Source organism: Chroicocephalus ridibundus, chromosome 4 (assembly GCF_963924245.1).
Source record: "Chroicocephalus ridibundus chromosome 4, bChrRid1.1, whole genome shotgun sequence".
Classification (NCBI taxonomy): Eukaryota; Metazoa; Chordata; class Aves; order Charadriiformes; family Laridae; genus Chroicocephalus; species Chroicocephalus ridibundus.
This window is the reverse complement of record NC_086287.1, coordinates 14,322,545-14,341,470: the sequence shown is the minus strand read 5'-3', so window position 1 is coordinate 14,341,470 and position 18,926 is coordinate 14,322,545. Positions and strand designations below refer to the sequence as shown.

Below are 18,926 nucleotides of genomic sequence, written 5' to 3'. Positions count from 1 at the left end.
TTCCCCAGCTGGCACGAGGATGGTCGTTCTGTGGTGTGTCTCTCCAATGCTTGTAATGAACTGAAATTTATTACTGCTCCAGCATTAACATGCTGTGATCCAGAAGCCCAGTCCCCCTGTTCCCCCCAGATTAAACAATCCCGCTCTGAGATGCCCCCGAATCTGCAGTGTGCAGGGCGAATCTCTTGAAACAGGGAGCAGATGTGACTCATTTCGGATGTGTGTAGATGTGCCCATGCACAAACACATGGTGACACATGCCTTGCGGCGCTGGGAGCAGAGCAAATGGCAAGAAAAACATTTCTCTTTCTGACTGAATTCCCGCGTGGATCTGATTTGTGTCTCTTCACCTTACATAAGCTTATGAGTGCACCAGCTTCCCCATCAAAGCTTTTTCGTAGATTTCAAGTTTGAAGTAACGTTGTCAGCAATGCCAGTTGTGGGGTTGGATGGCAGAAGCGGAGCTGGAAGAATTGCAGATGAAAGGCCCGGCGCAGCAGGAGCTGAAGATACTCACAATTAATCGCAGGCAAAGGCTTCACTGTCAAAGTCATCAGCGCTTGTTTGAATTTGTGGCACAGAAGTTGAGAAAGTCCTGAGAGGAAGAGTTGGGAGGTTTTTGCTTTCAGGGAGCTTGCCGTCCACATGCAGTAAGCAAGGAGGCACTTGTGTCCTAGGAGGCTGGATCTGCCACCCCAAGTGTTCTTCTGAGGAGCCTCAAACCGTTGTTCGCCTGCAGCAGAGCCGTGGGGATCCCGCCTGTTTTTACTCTCGCGCACCTCCTGTCCGGGGATGCGTGTGGAGGGGTCTGCCAAAGCTGGCACCGGCAAGTCCTCGAAGCACTGGTCGGCCAAAACAGTACTCTGTTGGTGTGTGGAGCTTGGATGTGGGGTTTGGGTTTTGGTGCGTTACCCGTGTGGAGAGGCTGTATTTGCCATGAGGTTTGGCAAAGTCAACCCGAAATATTCACAACCCGCCTCAGCATGCCAGGACAGTTTTCATTTCCAACAACAGCATAAAGAAACAAGGCCACTGGGACAAGACAACTCTGGGTGTACAGTTGCATTTCCACCTGTTTCAGCCTGAGCCACCACTGTTGACGTTCTCCTGCTCAATATTCTGGTCCAGGATGAGTGAGAAGGAGCCAAGGTGCCAGCGAGCTATGCTTCAAGTGAGGCACGTGGAGAGGAGAGACAGCCTGTGCTCCAGCAGCTAACTTGTGCTCCTTGCCTGTATTGATGCACCTTGAAGAGTTTGTTTTTGACAGAGGCTTCCCTGGCATGCAGGGGCTCCTCAGGGTGATTTTCAGCTGCTCCCGCGTGGAAAACATTGGCCTGCATAATCTAACAGCCAAGTAAATGGTCAGGTTTCAGCTTGCCCATTTACAATGTTCCTAGTGTGAGCACAGCCGTGAGCAGGTGCAGGTAGGTGGAGGAGATGTGCTGTGACTAACTCTGCTCTCCGGACTGTTCGTTTCATCCAGGTCACTCAATGGGGATTATAAATGGGAACACACTGCCCATATGTAACATCAACAATGGCATCTGTAACAGGAGTCAGGATGATAAACTCACAGGATATATGCAGTTACGAGGAATGAGGCTCAGGCAACTTAATTGCTGTTTCAAGAAAGCCTGGATGAAGTTTTCCCTGTTTGAAACAAGTGTGGCCAAATATCACCCATACTCAGAGAAGGTTTGGTTTGGATTGAAACTGTACATGAAAAAAGCTCTTAGGCTGGTTCTGCTATCCTGACATGAAGGGATTAGGGGTTTGGCCCATTCACCCTCCCAAAATAAAGCCTGGAAGTGAAAAGGTTGATGGCAGGTATTCAAGAGAAAGAAGATTTAACGGGAGCTAAAGGAAATGAATGATGAAAAACCAAGTGGATCTCAGGTGTCCATGGATACCTTTGAGCTAGAAACAGGAAGGTCTCTGGCTGGGTGCACTGTGGAGCTCTGGGAGCTTCTAGGAGCTCTTCACTACCAGCCTCTGCAGCTTCAGCCTGAGATCACTCATCAGATGTGTTTGTTTGTGGGACGAGGGACTGGGACTGATTTAATTCAAGTCCCCTCCAGTCCATATTTGTTGGTGCTTGGAATCTCGTGTCATTTCTACTGGGAGATCTTACCCTTAGGAGCTGGGAGTACGTCGTACAGCTTAAGAGCAAGGCTGGGCACCTGCCTGGCCTTGCGGAGAGGGAAGGGGCCAGGAGATGCTAATACGGGCCAAAGAACCGAGGCTGTCTGTGAACGGTTTGAGAGCAGTCCCCCCGCCCTTATGCATGTACATAGACACACTGTGTCACCCCAGTGGCTGACTCTGCTGACCTGGCAGCACTTCTGGTAGCATCGCTCTTGGTCAAGGTATAGACAGGTTCTCTCAGCAGCCCCCAGTGCCCAGGGTGTTACGGGCCACTGGCCCTGTGGCCATGAGTGGGTTGCAGTGTCCTGAGCAGAGCTGTGCACGGTGAGGTCTGGGCAGCTCTGAACCAGCTTCTGGAGAGACAAACTGCGCCTGCCTACGCCTCACCCTGCAGATGTCATCCTCGTCCTGGAAGCATCCACCGAGCATTGTCAGTAAGACTTGCTTTTGAGATCTGCTGCCCAAACCAAGCTCTTTTGTAGGAGCTTTAAAGGGTGCCCCCATCCAGAGGGACACGATCCAGCCGCCTCTGTGTGCCTGTCACTGCACTGCGCTTCTCAGCAGTCAAACTTCACAAATACGTGGCACTGGGAAGCTGACAGCAAGCAAAAATATTTTAAGAGGAGATGCAAGAAACCACCGCACAGTTTGAGGGCAGGCTTGTAATAAAGCAGCTTGAAAATGCAGAGATGCTGAGCAAGTTCTGCTGAACTTTTTTTTTTCCCTGAAAGGAAAAACAAAAGTGAATTTGAAGGAGGTTTTTGTGTGTGTGTGTAAAGTGGTTCAGTTTGAACTACTGTCTGTCAGTCCCCTTGTATTGAGGTTATTAGAACTGATCAGAAAATATTCGGCGAGCAAGCAAGGTCTGATGCCCACCAGCAGGCAGGCATGGGCGCCTGGAGCAGAGCAGACCCCATGCTGCCTGCAGCTGGTGGAGGTGAGAAACGCCTCCGTGAGAGACCCACAGGTTCTTGGCACAGGCCCCAGCACTGAACGTTGCTGGTCCCCACTGAGGAAATGCAGGTGGGAGCCTGGAAGTATAGCTCGGCTCTCGATGCTATGCCTGACACCTGAGCCCGTAAGAGTTATTTGAGGCTGGACAGATGTCACACTGACATCCCCGCTCTGGGGCAAACTGGGGCTGTGTGCCGTGCAAAACCAGCGACTGAAATGAGGTAGGCGAAGCATTTTTTCTGTACCCTGTGTGGCCCCTGGAGAAGTCTGTACGCCGACCTGCTGGATGCAGGGGCTGCAGCGAGCGGTGCGGTGGGGCCGTGTCCCCGGGGGGCAGGTGGTCCCTGCGGAGCTGCCTGACCGCGGCCGGCTCCCGGCCCTGCCCCCGCACTCTGGGGATGTGATCACTGTCTGCCTGGAAGAGCACGTTGGCGAGACCCGGGGACCCGTGGTGGGGTGGGAGATGGCTGATGTCAGAGGGATGGACCAGTATCTGTGGCAACCAGAATAAATAAATAAATAAACCACGTGTGCTGGAGCAGGAGGCGTGCAAGCTGCCGCTCCCCAGCACGGCTTCGCTGAATATCTCTTAAGCAGCTTAGCACCCTCGCTCCAGTTTATTACCTGAGCGCCTTTGTGTCTGCCGGGTGGCTGAGGGCATCCTGCCGCTGGTCCCCTCGGCGGGGACCCTGGGAGCCTCCCCCTCTCTCCATCCCTCTCTCCCTCCCTCCCTCCCTCCCCGGCACAGCCAGTGGTTTGCTCCGCGCATCCAGAGCTTGATGCGAAGCTGCCGCTCCGCGGTGAATTTTGGCCTCGCTGTGCAAGGCCGGAGGTGTCCACTTGCATCCCTGCAGTGGGCCCGTCTTTGGGCAGGTGCTTGATTTCCAAGTCCAGGAGCCGGCGCCTGCGGGAGGCAAGTGATGCTGGAAGTGCCGTAGCCAAGCCGGAGATGGATGGTGTCGGCAGCAACATGACCATGTCTTACAGTAGATGGAGTTACAACAGGTATCGTCTATCTTGCTTTGGTTTGGTGGGTTTTTTTCTTTCTTTCTTTCTTTCTTTTTTCCTTCCTGATATTGTAAAACTGGCAAGCTGTTTATATAAACTGAGACAGAGAGCCCTCTTCAGGAAAGCAGAAACCTTGGCTGATGTGGCTTTTACAGTCTGGAAGACACTCGAGGCGCCCCGGTTTCTCAGCGACTCGAGCGGCGGGGTTTGCTGTTGTTCAGCAGGCGTTTGTCTGGAAACGCGGGTGGTGGCTTTGCCCTGCTGTGGGAGGACTGGGGGTTACTCCCAGCCCCGAGCAGCACGACACAAAGGTTTCTCCGGCTCCCTCCTCTGAGCAGGGCAACGGAGGTGCAGTGATTGCCCGAGCAGTTGCCTAGACTTCTGAAAGGTGATCTCGAGTAACTACTGTTCAAAGCCAGCACCTAGACGTTTTCTACAAATATAAACTATAGCTTGGGAAAAGAAGGGGCTGGGAAGCCAGGATATGGCTAAAGAGTGATATTTTCAAGCAAAAGCTGTGAGGAGCGCTGTGTACAGCCCGGGTACCACAGAGCTGAGGGGGCTGAATTAGGTGTCTCACTGAGACGGCTGAAATATTCACACCATGTTTCATATCAAAATGCAACTATGTATGCATGTTTTTCCTCTTCTGGGGAGTGGAAAATTATTGTAGCATTAGTTTTTTTTTTATGTGATTCATGGTTGTGATTGGCAGTTTCTTCAAGCTTGGATTAAAAAAAAAAAAACGGTACAAACTTCATACTTTTACTTCTTGTCTGTGTAAGTCTTACACCTGAAATGGAGCCAGATGCTAAGCAGTACTAGCATCTCACTGAATCACTACCGCAAGCCACCACAATATTCTGAAGAAATAATCTTTGGAAGTGGTTTTCAATGCTTAAACATGTATTCGGTGTCGCCCACGCTCCCCGAGTGCGTGGGTTTATATGGTTTATACATGCAGCTAGAGAGTTTCACTCATTTTCAGTACACTCATACTGCCTCAGCAGAAAATATATAGAGGTGTATACAGTGGTGGCAATGGCGACGGTGTCTTCTTTAATAAAATGTGTATGTGTTTATGTATATGCAAAGCTGAGTTATACAACAGGCCATGTTTTTATGCGTATATTCTCCCACACAGAGGATGCTTTCCATCTGATGCCGTGTCCTCAGAACCAGCAGTATTGAGACCCCGTAGTGCTCGGCTCTGTCCCATGCAGTCCAAGTTTGCAGCAGTTTTGGTATCCTAACCTTACAGTAAACAATCCGGAAATTTCACAAAAACTCCTCTTGGATGTTTTCTCCCAGTGCTATCCCCTTTTGATTTAACCTTATGTATTGCTTGCAATCCATTTCTCCAGGTTTCATCCTTCCTTACCATGACAGGTTAGCCTTGCACCTGGGAGGTGTGCTGCACTGGTGTGCTTGGCTTTCATACTGCGTCTAGGGGGGAGAAATGCAGTATCTCAGTGCCCCAGATGATTTTTTGGTGGCCAGTTTCCAGTTTTTTGAGATTTTTTTTCCTAATAAATCCAAGCTCTATGAACCGATGCCCGCTTACTATATATATTTTTTCAATGCCGGGAGGCTGAGGAGTGAATTGCTGCTTTTACTCCCAGTCTTCCCTCTCTGAAAAACGGCGCAGAGTTGTTCTGGCACATTGAGCCTGTCCTCCCACACCCCTCTTGTGCCCAGGCCTGCAACAGGAGAAGGAGATAACTCTTTTGTATCCCGATCCCCGGTGTGTGTCGTTCGCAGTTGGAGCATGTTCGCTGCCCCACCTTTGGTCTCACTGAGCCACGACAGGAAAAAGGTTTGGGGGAACTTTCTGCCAGGGAGGGAAGGAAACGGGAGGTGCTCGTTTTAAGCGTCTTTGAGCATCTGCGGTGTGTGCCAAAGCCTGGGGACATGGGCTCTACCCCCGGGCTCTGCTCCGGTGGGATGCGGGATGCCTTTCTGACCTCCATGCTAACGCGAAGCCCCCGTGGGCTGAGATCAGCCCACGACTACTTACGTGATGAGACGAGAACATGAAGTTATTGCAAAATTTCATGAAAATTGCATTCCAGTGTAGTGGGTTGTAGGAGCTTTGCTAGTCAAGTTAAATAACGTAATTTGTTCCTTCCTCAAGGGACACTTGTAACTTTGGGCAAGAAACGCTGCTGCTTGTAAAGCAGGGTTAATGATGCTTACCTCATTTACAAGAGTCCTGTGAAACAAAGTGGTAATGCTTGGGTTATTCCTCCTCACCAGTGGCCACAAAACGTCACAGCTGCTCTTGGGGTAGCTGTTCTGTGGCAGAGTATTTTGGGGCAGGGTTCCTCCAACATCTACTGGCAGCAAAGAGAGCATAACTGATATCATTTTGTGAGTAAAACCATAATACTTACAATTCTTAGCTCTGTTGCTTATTACTGCATGACCTGCGGAAGCCACTGTGCTTTTTTTGCTTGTCCCTCCCTCTATGTCCCTGAAGGCAGAGGGGTTTAGGCACAAGGACGTGTGGGGCAGCAGCATGAACTGTGAAGCGCTGGGCGAAAGCCGACGACTGCTCCTCTGGATGAATGCCCAGGTTCCTCCTCTTGGTGTTGGCCTCTATGAATCAGCATTGCAGTTATAAAGGGATAGAGCTGATGGAGCAGGTGCTGCCTCCCACAAATACAATTGCATCTTTCATTTTAAAAAATGCTCATTGTCAATTAAATCAGGTGAAGGGAATTAAACAGAGGTTTTGGCCTCTGGGCTCCGTAAGATGCGTGATGGTAGAAACCTGTGGAAAAGAAGGGAGTTGCTATGTCCCTTCTAAATGGCCAAGCCTGTGCCATGCAGGTGAAAGCACTTGTGTGCAGCACACAGAGGTTTTTCTAGTGGGGTTTATCTGGCATTTGTGGTGTATCTCAGCATTTGGCCCTGGGATTGTGGTCTTTCCTTAGACTTGCTGCTCAGGATTTCTTGACAGGGAAACCACTGCTCATTCCTGCAGGTAGTTTGCGCAATGAAGAGCAAGTCTGAACACTGGCTGTGAAACTGGAGGTGAGGGAGCCCCATGCAATGAGAAGTGTTCAATAAAGTTCACCTCAGCTGCTCTCCTAACCAAAGGAAAGACTCCCTCCTCCCCCCCAGACTAGACCAGTGTGGATGTGAAAAAGAAACAGGTACAATATGAAAAGGTTCTTAATAATCGCATGTGGCATTTCCACATCTGACTTGTTGGCCTTCCTAAAAGGCCAGCCATATCTTGGGCACATCTTTGCCTTCCTCCTGTTTCAGTGCTGTGACAATTTTGTTGTCACTCTGAACGTTGCCAGCCCAAAGCAGAGGATAGACAGCCATTTCAACAAAATCTGGGAGAATTGTGAAGGTCCTAGAAACACTCGGGACTTCTGGAGTAAGCCAGCTAATTCCTATAATAAGATAATGCCACTCTTTCACCCTCTGCCTTCAGTGATACGCTGTTTTCTGGACCGTTACTACTCATTTCTATTCGGTTTCTTTTCCTCCTGACCAAAGTGGAACCTGCTCACCATCCTATGCTCACTGGCCGTGCAGAAATGCTTGTCTTCCAGAGCAGAGCCAAACCTGCCCTTTTCATGTGCTCTGTTTTCAGTGCTGGTGCAGGTTTTGGCAGCTGGGCTGTTGCCCACCAGCACTCTTGCTGCCTCTCCCCAGCTTTGTCCGGGAGCCATGCAGCATCTCACTCTTGGGGCCACCACATGGGGACTAGCAGGGCGTTTCCCCATCAAGCTCTTCAGGAAGCGTTCACCCATCCCAGTTCACTGATTTCAACTGTGATCCACGTGGGTGCAAGAGCCACCATGTTGTCCTCTCTTTGGGTTTGATGCACTCCTGTAGGAGTTCACGGTCTGTACGCAGAGAATTGTACTTTTAAGAGGCTCTGCTCTGTGCTGTGGCAGTTGCTGGTGGTACCCAGCACTGATCAGGCAGGACATGAGCGCTGTGTGAAGTTGACTTTCTCTAGGCAACTTGCAGCTGAGCAGTTACTGAAAATATCCAGTGTCCAGAGTGAAATGAGCAGCAGAAGATGGGGTATTCAGAAATCTTCTTGTGCTGGAGCCCTCTGGAAATGGAGGTGGCAAGTGGAGGTTTTACAGAGCCCTCCCTGTCATACCCTGGTGGAAATGGAAGCTCAGAGAGAAGAGTCATTAATATGATAGGAAAGTGAAAACGGAGACTAGGTTTTGGCTGGTATAAGACTGAAGAGCCATTCTCGTGAGCTGAGACACCCATTTCCTTCGTAGCACTTCCAGCAGCTGGAGACCAGATGGACAGAAAATTAAGTCTCAGCAGTGCCACCCAAACGTGACCACTGAAGCATGCTCATGAAGGCGTGAGGGAGCTCAGATACCATGGGTGTAGTCAAACCCAAGCTCTGGGAAGGCACAACTTAGGAAAGTGTGCAGAATTCAGTCAACCCATGGGCACCGGAGACCAGTTTGAAATCAAATGTACAGGCAAATACAGCAGACTGGGAACCTGAGGTACATGTTTGGAGAAACTGTGCAAGCCGGTGGTGGACTGCAGGATTTTGAAAGGTTTTCCAGGCATCAGTGGACTGTGCATAGCTCGTATGAGGAGTGCCACAGCTGAATAGCTAGTCCAGAGGGTTTTCTGCAGGAGCAGTAGAAAGTTTTGCAGCAGAAGGAATGGGTAACCTGCAAGCAAACTGAATACCTATACATGAACAAAGATGTTAGTGTTGCTTTTTAAAAAAAAAAAACAGAAACAAAGACTACAAACAACGAAAAAACACCACAAACCACAACAAAATTCCAGCTGTGGGGGCAGTAAAAGCAAGTTGCTTACTTGCTTCCATACATTTCTTCTGGAGTCCAATACATTCACAGTCTTTCTCCCCTGGCCTCGTTGCTTCATTTCCATACTTATTTTCTATTTTTTTTCCTGGAGGACTTCAGTGCAGCTATGCCAAGGCTCGCAAATTACCAGATCGTGATTACTGTAGGTTTTGTCTGCTAGCATTTGGAAGTGTATTTTGGGGAACTTACTCCCAGGGTGTTTCAACTGTTGGAGACAGCTGAAAACTTTTTTCTATTGATCTGTCTTTTTGGTCTGTTCTGGATAGCAGCGTTGTTCATGGCTCCCTTTTGAAGCTGCTATTTCTGTCTTGCCTTTTTTATCCTGTGCTGAAAAGCTGTGATTGTGTATTTGGGTCGTGGGTTTGGAGGGTTTCGATCTTAGATCTCGTTTTGGAAGGTTTTTAAACTCCTCTACCTTGATCTTTTCTGAGACATGCTGTCATCAATGAGTAAATAGGAGTTGTTCTCCAAACTTCATCCCAAAAGAGATTTCTTAGGGAAACTGTAACTACTTCATTCTTTTCTTTAAGGTAGCAGCTATGAAATACCAAAGCGTGTACAGTTGTTACCTCCCTGGGCTTACAGCAAGAGCAGCTCCTCTCTCCGTTTGCAGCAGAGCCGGCTCAAGCCCTGTGTGCTGATCTGCTGTCAGGAGACAGAGGGCACGTGATGTCCCGAACCCCTGTTGATAGTGGTTACAAGTCTCCTCTTAAGGGGAGGTGGCACGCTAAAGAAGTTGGCTGAGGAGGGAGTCCCTTAGCCACCACCCGCCTTCTGTCCCCTGCCATCTTGCATCCTTCGGTGTTTCCTGGAATAGATGCCTTTATAGCCATTGGAAAAATCACGTGGGTGGACAAGAAGTGGAAATTGTCCTGTGGGACAAAAGGAGGGGGTAGAATCAGCCAACCCTAAAATGAAGCCACAATAAAACATTCACATAATGGATAAACTTTTGAGGATTTATGCATCACTGTTGCACATATAGTTTGCTGGAAATATGTTCTTTACTTTTTTTTCATAATAAAGTATCATAATATCAATTCCATAGAGAACCTAGAGTTTGGGAACAACGTTTCCTTCCTCAGGTCAGAACAGTAGGAATGATGTGCGGGTGCATTCATGTGCGTCCTCCCATGCCCAGGATGAACGTTTTGTGTTGTTGGTGGCACATGCCGAGGTGTGTGAATTCTCCGGAGGCTGCGTGCTGGCCTGTGACAGCCTGAGAGAGTTGTGAGAGAGAAAACTTCTGCCCCCACTTTGACGATGTTTTAAAGGAGAAATTTTAAAGCTTCTTAAACAGAAATACCTGAGAAAATATTTTAAATCTACTTGTCTCCTGTACAGTATCGTGATCCTAGTGAATGCAAGAATTGTGTTTGGAGCAGTAAATATCACCGCCCGCGGCTCGGTGTTGAGAGTGAAGGGTAAGCTTTTAAAGGGAAACCCACTGTTACTGCTGATCTTCAGTTTATTCATAGTATGTAACTTCTTATTTAAGAGTTTACAGTGAAAATGGACAATGACTTATGAGAGTTAACTCAGCTTGGAAGATGGCACTTGTGCGCTCACAATAATTTCATTCTGTGCTTTTATATAAGTGCACAACTTGGGCCATAGCCGTCGATGGACCTCACTGGTGTGTAAAACTTGGTAGCCCATCTGAAGTTTTCAGTGGGCCCCCTCTCAGGGAACCTAGCGTGAGACTTTGTGCTCTCCATTGCGAATTGGACTGTGAGCCTTGAAATCCACATCAACAATGCTAGAATAGACAATTCCCCCGTTTAGCGGCTGGCTCCTCATCTGTGCATGCTTCAGACTTCCTTCACATCTCACTGAAACTTAGCTCTAGGTATTTCTAGTTTTGGGTCAGTACCAATGATATTACTTCTCTCAAATACTAGTGAAAGGAAGTGGAGAACTTCAGTGGTTGAAGGGCATTATCACACAATATAGACCTACTTCTGTGCATCGCCTACTCTTGGGTAGATGGCTACTAAAGAGAAACGTGGAATAAATGCCGTTGCCATCTACTGTTAGCCCCGACATGTTTAGGTATAATTCTAGCATCAAGATGATCTTTCTTTCTCTCTTTCTCTCTCTCTCTTTTTTTTTTTTTTCCAGCCTAGCAGGAATTCTTAAGTTTAAACTAATTTTAAAAGGCATGCTATTAAAAATGTAATTTTTTCTTTGTGAAGATATAGTGTGAGCAGTGTGGTTTTTAAATAGAAAGCGTGAAGAGCAATATAGCAATATAGCAAACTGTCTCTTGAAATACAAAGACAACTGAAGCATTTCTTCAGAGCAGAAGGGGCAACGGGCAACCAGCAGAAATGGCCATGGAGGGAATGGTGTGTGATATGCCAGAAGAAATGCTGCTCTGGTCTCTCTCATTAGCACTGTTCTCTTTCCTCCTTCGGTCCTATTCCATGCTCTGTGCAAGTGCCTTTTGTTACCATGTCTAAAATACAGGCTGAGTGCCTCATTTGCAGTGCTGGGCCACAAAACTGACAGTCTCTTCCGTGCCTGAACGTGTGCACCGTACAAGGAAGATCGAACATTGCAGCTCTGAGCTATCAGAGACTCTTTGTGCTCTTGCTGCCGCTTTCAGAATGAGATTGTATTGTAACGAAAAATCAACTGCGTCTCTCATGATCTGCATTATCATAAAAAGAAAAAATTTCTCCCTCCAGTATATAATTTGTGTAAAAGTCTCTACTAATGGAAGTCTGAGAAATAATGTTCACTGCCGAAAATCAACAGAGAAGGTTCCCCCCCGGCCCCGGCCTTCAGAAACGAATCAGGACAGAAGAGCAATCCCAGCTGTTGACATGGCACATGGTGGGTGCTGCATGTGCAGCCAGCCGGCAAACGGCAGCGCACACAGCTGTGGCGGGTGGATGGGCTCTGGGGAAGCTTGCTCATCACTGATTTTAGGGGATGTTTCTGTGAGAAGAGGAAAAAAAACAATATTCAGCTCATTCTGTTCTTTGCAAAGACTAAACCTGATCTTTATTTTGCCGTACCCAAGTAGGCAGGGTCCGTCGATCCACTTCAAATGTCACAGCACGGGGCTAAAACCATAGCCTCACGCATGTGATCACGTTTATCAAGTTAACAAGCGCCTCTTTCTTTCACTAAATCCATAACCATCACTTTCTAGAGAAGGCTGAAACAGGGGTGGCAGCTGGTTTGTGTTTCTGGGTCCCTGAAAGCCTCTTGCCTTTGGCTTTGTGCTCCTGGCTAGCCGCAAGCACAGCACTTCCATCAGGTGCGGGGCACTGCCGGTCTGGGAGACATCCTGGTGAGCATTGCCCGTGGTCCATGGGGAGGAGGGCTCGCCGCTCACATGGGAGAGCATCCTGGTGCCCCAGCTTAACCCCAAGTGCCCCAGGCCAGCAAGTGATGTCAGTTTATACATGTTGAGTTTATACATGTTGAGTTTATACCTGCTGAATTTATACCTGTTTATTCTTTGTGTCTCTGAAAAATGAGTACAGCATGAGGCTTTGAGATGACCAGAGTGAGTTCTGCCAGCAGTCGCCTGCGTTTGTAAAAGAGAGGGATGTTAGTCAACACCTAGATGTATCTGAAATGCTTGAAGGGCAAGGTCAAGAGCAGGGGAAGACTTCAACAGTTGGTACGAAAACCAAGATGCTGCCAGAGGAACGCAGATCTTTGAAGTGTAAAGTGACAACAAATTAGCTCAAAATCAATTTCAAAAGAGTTTTTTAAATTGTAATTTGTCTCTAGGAGTCTGCTATGTGGACATTCAGCCAGGTGAGCTACCTTGCTTAAAAAAAAATAGAATTATTTCCTTGTCTTTACAAACTTGCTGTGATATGTGTTTGATTCCTTTGCTATGTCATGTTATGGTCGTGCTACTCTGACAAACTGCCGCACCGTGTCAAACATCCAATTACCTGCTGTTCGGGTAAATGCGTCAGTTCAAATTCCTGCACCAATTTGTGGATCCTTAGAGAGACAAGATGTGCGGTAATAGTCTTCTAGTCGTAGTTAGATGCTATTGCTCCAGAGATAGCTCTCTTCTGTTTCAGAAAGTCCAGTTCCTTTTGAAATCTCATTGTTTCATGCACCACCAGCAGCATCTTCCTTCCTGCTGTGCATTTTTGCTGTCTGTGAGCGCAGTTTTGCAGGATGGAATAGTTCCTTATAGTCCCTGCGGGCACTGATGACATTCATATTAATGTTAAACTATTGATATACTCTTGGTTAATTGTGCACACTTACCTAGATTCACTCCTGTCTTCGTAGCTTGCTGGCAATCCTTCAGAACGTATTTCTTGAAGTTAAAGCTTTCCAGCTTTAGAATCCTCTTCAAAAATCCTGTTCAAACGTCCGTATCAAAGCCAATTCCTTAACGCTCAATGCGGCTTTTCTATGTATGTTCATGCGGGTTATTTTGCAGAGCTGGAACCTAAAATCCTAGCAAAACACGGGGAATTTGCCTGACTAGCTAAAGGTGCTCCTGGAGAGCTGGGAGAGCTCTGCTTCTCTGCGAGTCCGGGGCTGAGTAAGGAAGCTGTGCAGGGGGACTCATCAAGAGATATTAATCAGACATAGTCATTTCAGGAGAGGCCGGCTCCACACAGACCGTTCTGCCTGTCTGCAGGATGCTCCATGTCCTAGTAATAAAGCTGCATTTGTACTTTGTTCCTCTCTTGAATTTTTTTCTCTACGTAGTACAATTGAAGTGCAACTGTATGGACCTCCTTAAGCTGAAGTCGCCGGTTAATTTCTCGCTCCGTCGTATTTTTTAACACCTTCGGTTGAACAAATTAAGTGTTCTACTTTTTACTATAACTTGGCCAGCTTTAGGAAGAAGTAACAGAACTTGGGTTTCATAACAGGATCTAATAGTTTTGAAACAGTTTTCAGAATGAAGTTACCGTCTGTATAGCGAAACAGTGTGCTCAGACCCGAACAGGCTTTTTGGTGGGAAGGTGCAGATAAATTTGAAGGGGGAAATAAAGAGAGGGGCCAGTAGGGAAGCTGGTGGCTGTTCATTATTAAGCAGGTCCTGTGTCTCACCATAGAGCAGGGGAGTTGATGTTTGTGTTCATGCGGATTATTGTCATCTACCAAAAATGACGCGTCTGGTCAGTGGGTTGAGTTGGTTTTAATTAGATGGGTCCAAATGAATCTCAGAAGAGCTGACTTGTGCAATGCAGCTTTCTGAAGTTGAAGCCTTCTAAATAATGAACAGTTTATAGTCTTCTCTTACTAGCAACGAGTGAGTAATACCGAGAGGGAACTGGGAAGCAATGGGACTGGAGCTGGGCTCCAACACCCTGTGTGAACAGAAGCTTTTAAGGCATTTGCAGTAACTCTCCTTGCACGACATACTGTGCTTCAAACACACCTAAAATCCATACGCTGATAGACGAGTGTCACCTTCTCTTGGAAGCTGCTATTTTGCCCTGGAAGCTGAAGGCAGCAGTGGTTTGCTTCCCAGGTGCGTTCTTCAGCATCCACAGACAAACAGCCACGTTTTTCCAGTAAGTGCATTGCCCACACCACCACCCCCAAAAGCTTCACTCCTTTCACCCTGAGCACGCACGATATAACCTTTTGTTTCTCTCTGGCATGCTTTATTTTTCTTCTCTCCTTCCTAGCAATTCCTTAAATGTGCAATTCCTTAAATGTATTTAATTAGTGGGGATTTTGAAATTCAGTTTGGGCCACTCACACAAGAAGCGTAGGAGCTGGTCTGGGCTATGAACCCAGGTTGAGGTCAAAGCCCATTTAAGTCCCTCCTTACAACCCTTCTGTTCTTCTGCTAATCACAGTAAGAGGATTAGCTTCAGGAGCACGGGATGTTGAATACTACAAAGATGTTCGTATCAGACTCTGGGCTATTTTCATGCATCCTTTCGCAAATGTAAAATGATTCCCAAAACAATGAGCAAACTGAGATCCAAGGCAATTTACTCGTGCTTGGAATATATATAGCAAGAAAAGGAACTTTGGACTGGCCTTAAATCAGAGCTCAGATTTAATGTTCCAGATTTTTTAGAAGCCAGATCTTTCTTGCCACAGTCCACTTGTATTTGGAAAGAGCTGTATCACACAGGTGTCATTTGCTTTCTCTTATGAAAAATAACGAGCAACCATATAACATTACATTGTTTTTGTCAGTGTCTGAGTTGTACCTTCTGCGAAGGTGCGCTCCTCCCATCAGCTGCTGGTGCAGGAGGGATGCTCTTTGCAAGGGAGCTGAGGCTAAGCCACAGCTATTCCTGCTCATGATTTTCGGAGCGCCTAGAGTTGAGCTTCAGTCTGACTACGGGGATTATTAAATACATCATCTTAAATATGGTATCATTAAACGGAAATACTCTGCCTTTTGCTTGAGAGGCTGGGAGGGAAGACAGTGATATTTTCATGATGCTTATTGTCTCCTCTGGGCATCAGCTCTTGGCCGCCGACAAGGCGAAGGGAAACGCTGGCCTTGCTGTGTGCAGCCACTCTTGTGCTCCTGAGAAAATGAACCCAAAATTAGTCCAACGGCCATCGTCCTAGGCAGGTTGGGACTGCAGGCATCCCAAAGGGACATGTCTGTGCCTGGGAGGGCAAATGAAGCTCAAATGTGGTGACCAAGCTCTGTTTTGTTTGCTGTAGTGTCTTTACCATATGTTATGTACATTTGATTCACTCACTAGAAAATCTATATGGGCTAATAGGTTGCTTTAAAATGTAATTAGGGTAAAATGTCTACAAAAGCAAAAACATTTTTTTTTCTTATCCGTTGCAGCGAGGCTTTTCTTTTTGTCTTGATTGTGCTGTAGATTTGCTAATGTAACGCCAGTGAGATGCTGAATTGAGCCAAACATAAGGATGTTGTATGTGTGGGAGAGACGTTGTGACTGTTCCCATCTCAGTATGCAAAAATGCAGTTGTTTAGGTAAGGTCTCGTCTTTGATTAACAGTATGGGTGCTCTGCTGTGTTTTCTCTGCTCGTCCTGTGTGAAGCATTCCAGCCCAGCCTGGAGGAGCCGTGCTGTGGGAACAGCCCCAGATTGTGGGGGCACATCAGAGTGATGCTGAGTGCTGTTCCTGCTGTGATAAAGCTGACTGTTAGAGGAAGCTGTGCATTTATCTTTGACTTAGCTTGATTTTTTGGCATTGACAATTATCCTTCTGCTAAAAATCTCCCTTTCCCTTCACTTTGCTCCCATTAAACCGTGGCATTGTCTGCATGATTTGAAATACATGCCTAAGTCCCTGTTCTGTGGATCTTGTGAATCTTGCCAAGGACTGCATCTTATCAGTTACCTTCCCGGCTGCTTGGTTGGTCCAGACTCTGTCACAAAGAGCAGCTACTAGTATTTTTATGCATTTAGTATTCCAATGTACTGAGCAGGACAGATGCCCTGTGCCTCCAGTAGTGGTATGTTGCTCCAGTAGTGACATGAGGCCCCGAGTGAGTTTGCAGGTCCCTGGCTTCTTTATCATATCATTGCTCTTTTTCTACAGCTGTAGCATCCGAGCTTACCTTTTTGATGTCGTTTCAGTCACGGTGCAGCTGAACACAAATTCTCAATTCTGTTATGGAAAATGAAACAATGTATGTCAGTGTTGAAAATAGAGCGAATCAATTTTTTTTACTAAGTTTCTCTTCACCACTCTTGTGTAGGTAGTTGGAAAGTCAGGGTAGGTGACTTGGATAAGAATAGGCAAGGAGAGAGAGAGTGATAAAGCAAATTATTTAGCAGAGAACAATACTGGAGCCCTTTAATGAGCCTTTTCTGAAGTATATAAGATTCAGTCTTCTAATATGGTACAGAAGTTATGCAAAAAATTTCTAACATTACTTGGATTCTGTCCACATGTACTGTCAAATTTTTCCATGCTTAAGTTATAGCAGGTCTGTAAGTTATAACTTATTTTTTGTTTGAGACAACTGAAAAACCCATCCCTGTGCAGTGTGCTCTTCAAATCTGTACTCAGAGCCCACTGACTGCGATGCAGTGAGACTGTTCTTAAATGCTGGTTAGAATATTTTAAAATTCAGCTTTGCCTGAATGTTATGCCCAAGGGCGGCCTCGCTGCCGGGCTTTGCCAAAAGAAGTGAGAAGAGTAAAGGTACCAGGGGAATATCTCGCTGTAGCGGTCCTGATTTGTTTAAAATTGAGTTCAGCTTTGTTTTGGTTACTGCCTTGTGGGCTGACATTTAACTGCAGCTTCGTGCTCTCCATCCTGGCCCCAGATGGGCTTATGAGTACTCTGATCTGTGGATTTAAAAGAAAAATAATCTCATAATATAAGACAGAGAACGTTGCTGAGGAAGCAAGAAGTGTCATGCAGTATGTTTTAGGGAATTTGGTTGCTGAAATCAACCAGCTGCTCTCCATCTTTTCCTTACCCAGGTGTAGGAGGGATGCTTCTTACTGGATGTCAGAAGAGCAGAAGTCCCTCGAATTAGATGTTTATGGTAAAGTCCAGTCTGTGACGTCCCTGAGAGCTACCGGTGTGCTCCGCGTTACCTCTGCCATCCAGCCTGTCCTGCAACTGGGACCTTTACCTTTCCTTTGATGCTTTTCAGACACCCTCTGGGTATCTGAAAGCAGACTATTAGGGCCACTAGATGAGCCTTTTTTTTTAGCCAAAACCATATTCTCATCACTCAATCTGGAAAGGTGTTGGTGCAGGAAATGGCCCTTTAAAAATACATGAAGATTAGGAAGACAGTTTGTTTTCTCCCATCTCTTTCAAGTCCTCTCCTTTGTATTCTTTTTTTTTCTGCTACTTTACTGTCTTGTCTTTTCTTTCCACTTTACTGCAGTTACATCCGTGGTGATGGACCATAAAAAACCCCACCAAACCAGGTATTGTTTTTGTTGCACCTTAGCAGTGGACAAGGCCAGAGAAAGAGAGGTGGATCTTCACAGCTGTTTGGTTTAGCTCTTGCCTGAGCTGTCGCATGGAGGATTCGATTGCCTTCTGAATTACATCCGTGCTGTTTTACTAGCGTACTATCTGACAGTTGGCCGGAGCAATATGAGCTATTATGTTGAGATGTTAATCGTGTTCTGAAACAGTATTACCCTGTGGTGGTTGTGCAGCAAGCACAGCTTCGCAGTGGTGAAAGCCTTGCACGTGCGATGGTGGGGCTACAGCCAGGCATCCCTGTCGTAGGGGAAATTTACATCATTACTCATCTTTTTTGTGTGTTTTGGTTTAGTGGGTATTTTTTGGGTTTGTTTGGGTTTTTTTGTTGGTTTTTTTTTGTTGTTGTTGTTTTTAAATTAGAAAGACTTCTTGATTACTCAGTAACAAAAAGTAATTCTTTTATTCTTTCAATTAAAAATATTTTAAAATATGGAGTAAGCTTCTTTTCTTTAAGGGGGCAAATCAAATTAATTTCATTTCAGAAATAAGCCCTAGATCATAAGGATAGAGATGTCATCGTGTTGCAGTTTGTAGAGCCACGCTCCCTCACTTGCCTTGGCCTGAGTAAGGTGAGGAGGAGGAGGAGGAGCTCCCCGTGCCAGCAGCCTGGCTCTGCAGGCAGCAGGAACTGGAAATCTGAGTGGCACCTGAGGGGCTCTGGGAGTACCAGGAGCTGCCCCAGGTGAGCACCATGAAGCACCTACCGAGCACAAAACGCTGTATGGCAGAGTCTATGGGAGGGAGGATCCTTTGACGTCTCTGAAATACCCAGGACTGGGCACCGTTGGAAATGGCAGACTGGCACGCTTTATTTTTTAAGTTTAATCTGAAATAATACGATTTCATGGCAGTGAGTAACTGACAGCATGCTGCTGATGGCATGTGATGGTGCTGGTGGGTTGCACAGACTCTCCCAGGAAAGCCTTCTTTTGGTGGAAATGCCTCTTAGGTCTTGGGACCGTGCTGGCCCCACTCTTGCTGCCTTCTCAAATTGCATGCACTGTTACCCCAGGGGAAGCTTCTTTTTAAATGAACTCTTTTGCAAGAAAGGGAGGCCACTATGCATACTGG

At 46.8% G+C, this 18,926-nt stretch overlaps 1 protein-coding gene across 6 annotated transcripts in view; it reads left to right on the top strand.

Annotated features, from left to right (window-relative positions):
* Positions 1-3,879: 3,879 nt before the first annotated feature.
* TUB (TUB bipartite transcription factor) overlaps positions 3,880-18,926 on the top strand; it is a 158,462-nt gene continuing 143,415 nt past the window's right edge. Inside the window, exon 1 of one of the 6 annotated variants that reach the window (XM_063333292.1) lies at positions 3,880-4,104. In XM_063333292.1, the coding sequence (XP_063189362.1) occupies positions 4,049-4,104 (56 nt within the window). In that variant the 5' untranslated portion in view covers positions 3,880-4,048. The remainder of the gene's footprint in view (positions 4,105-18,926) is intronic. The other 5 variants (XM_063333295.1, XM_063333293.1, XM_063333297.1 and 2 more) reach the window with 5 other exon arrangements.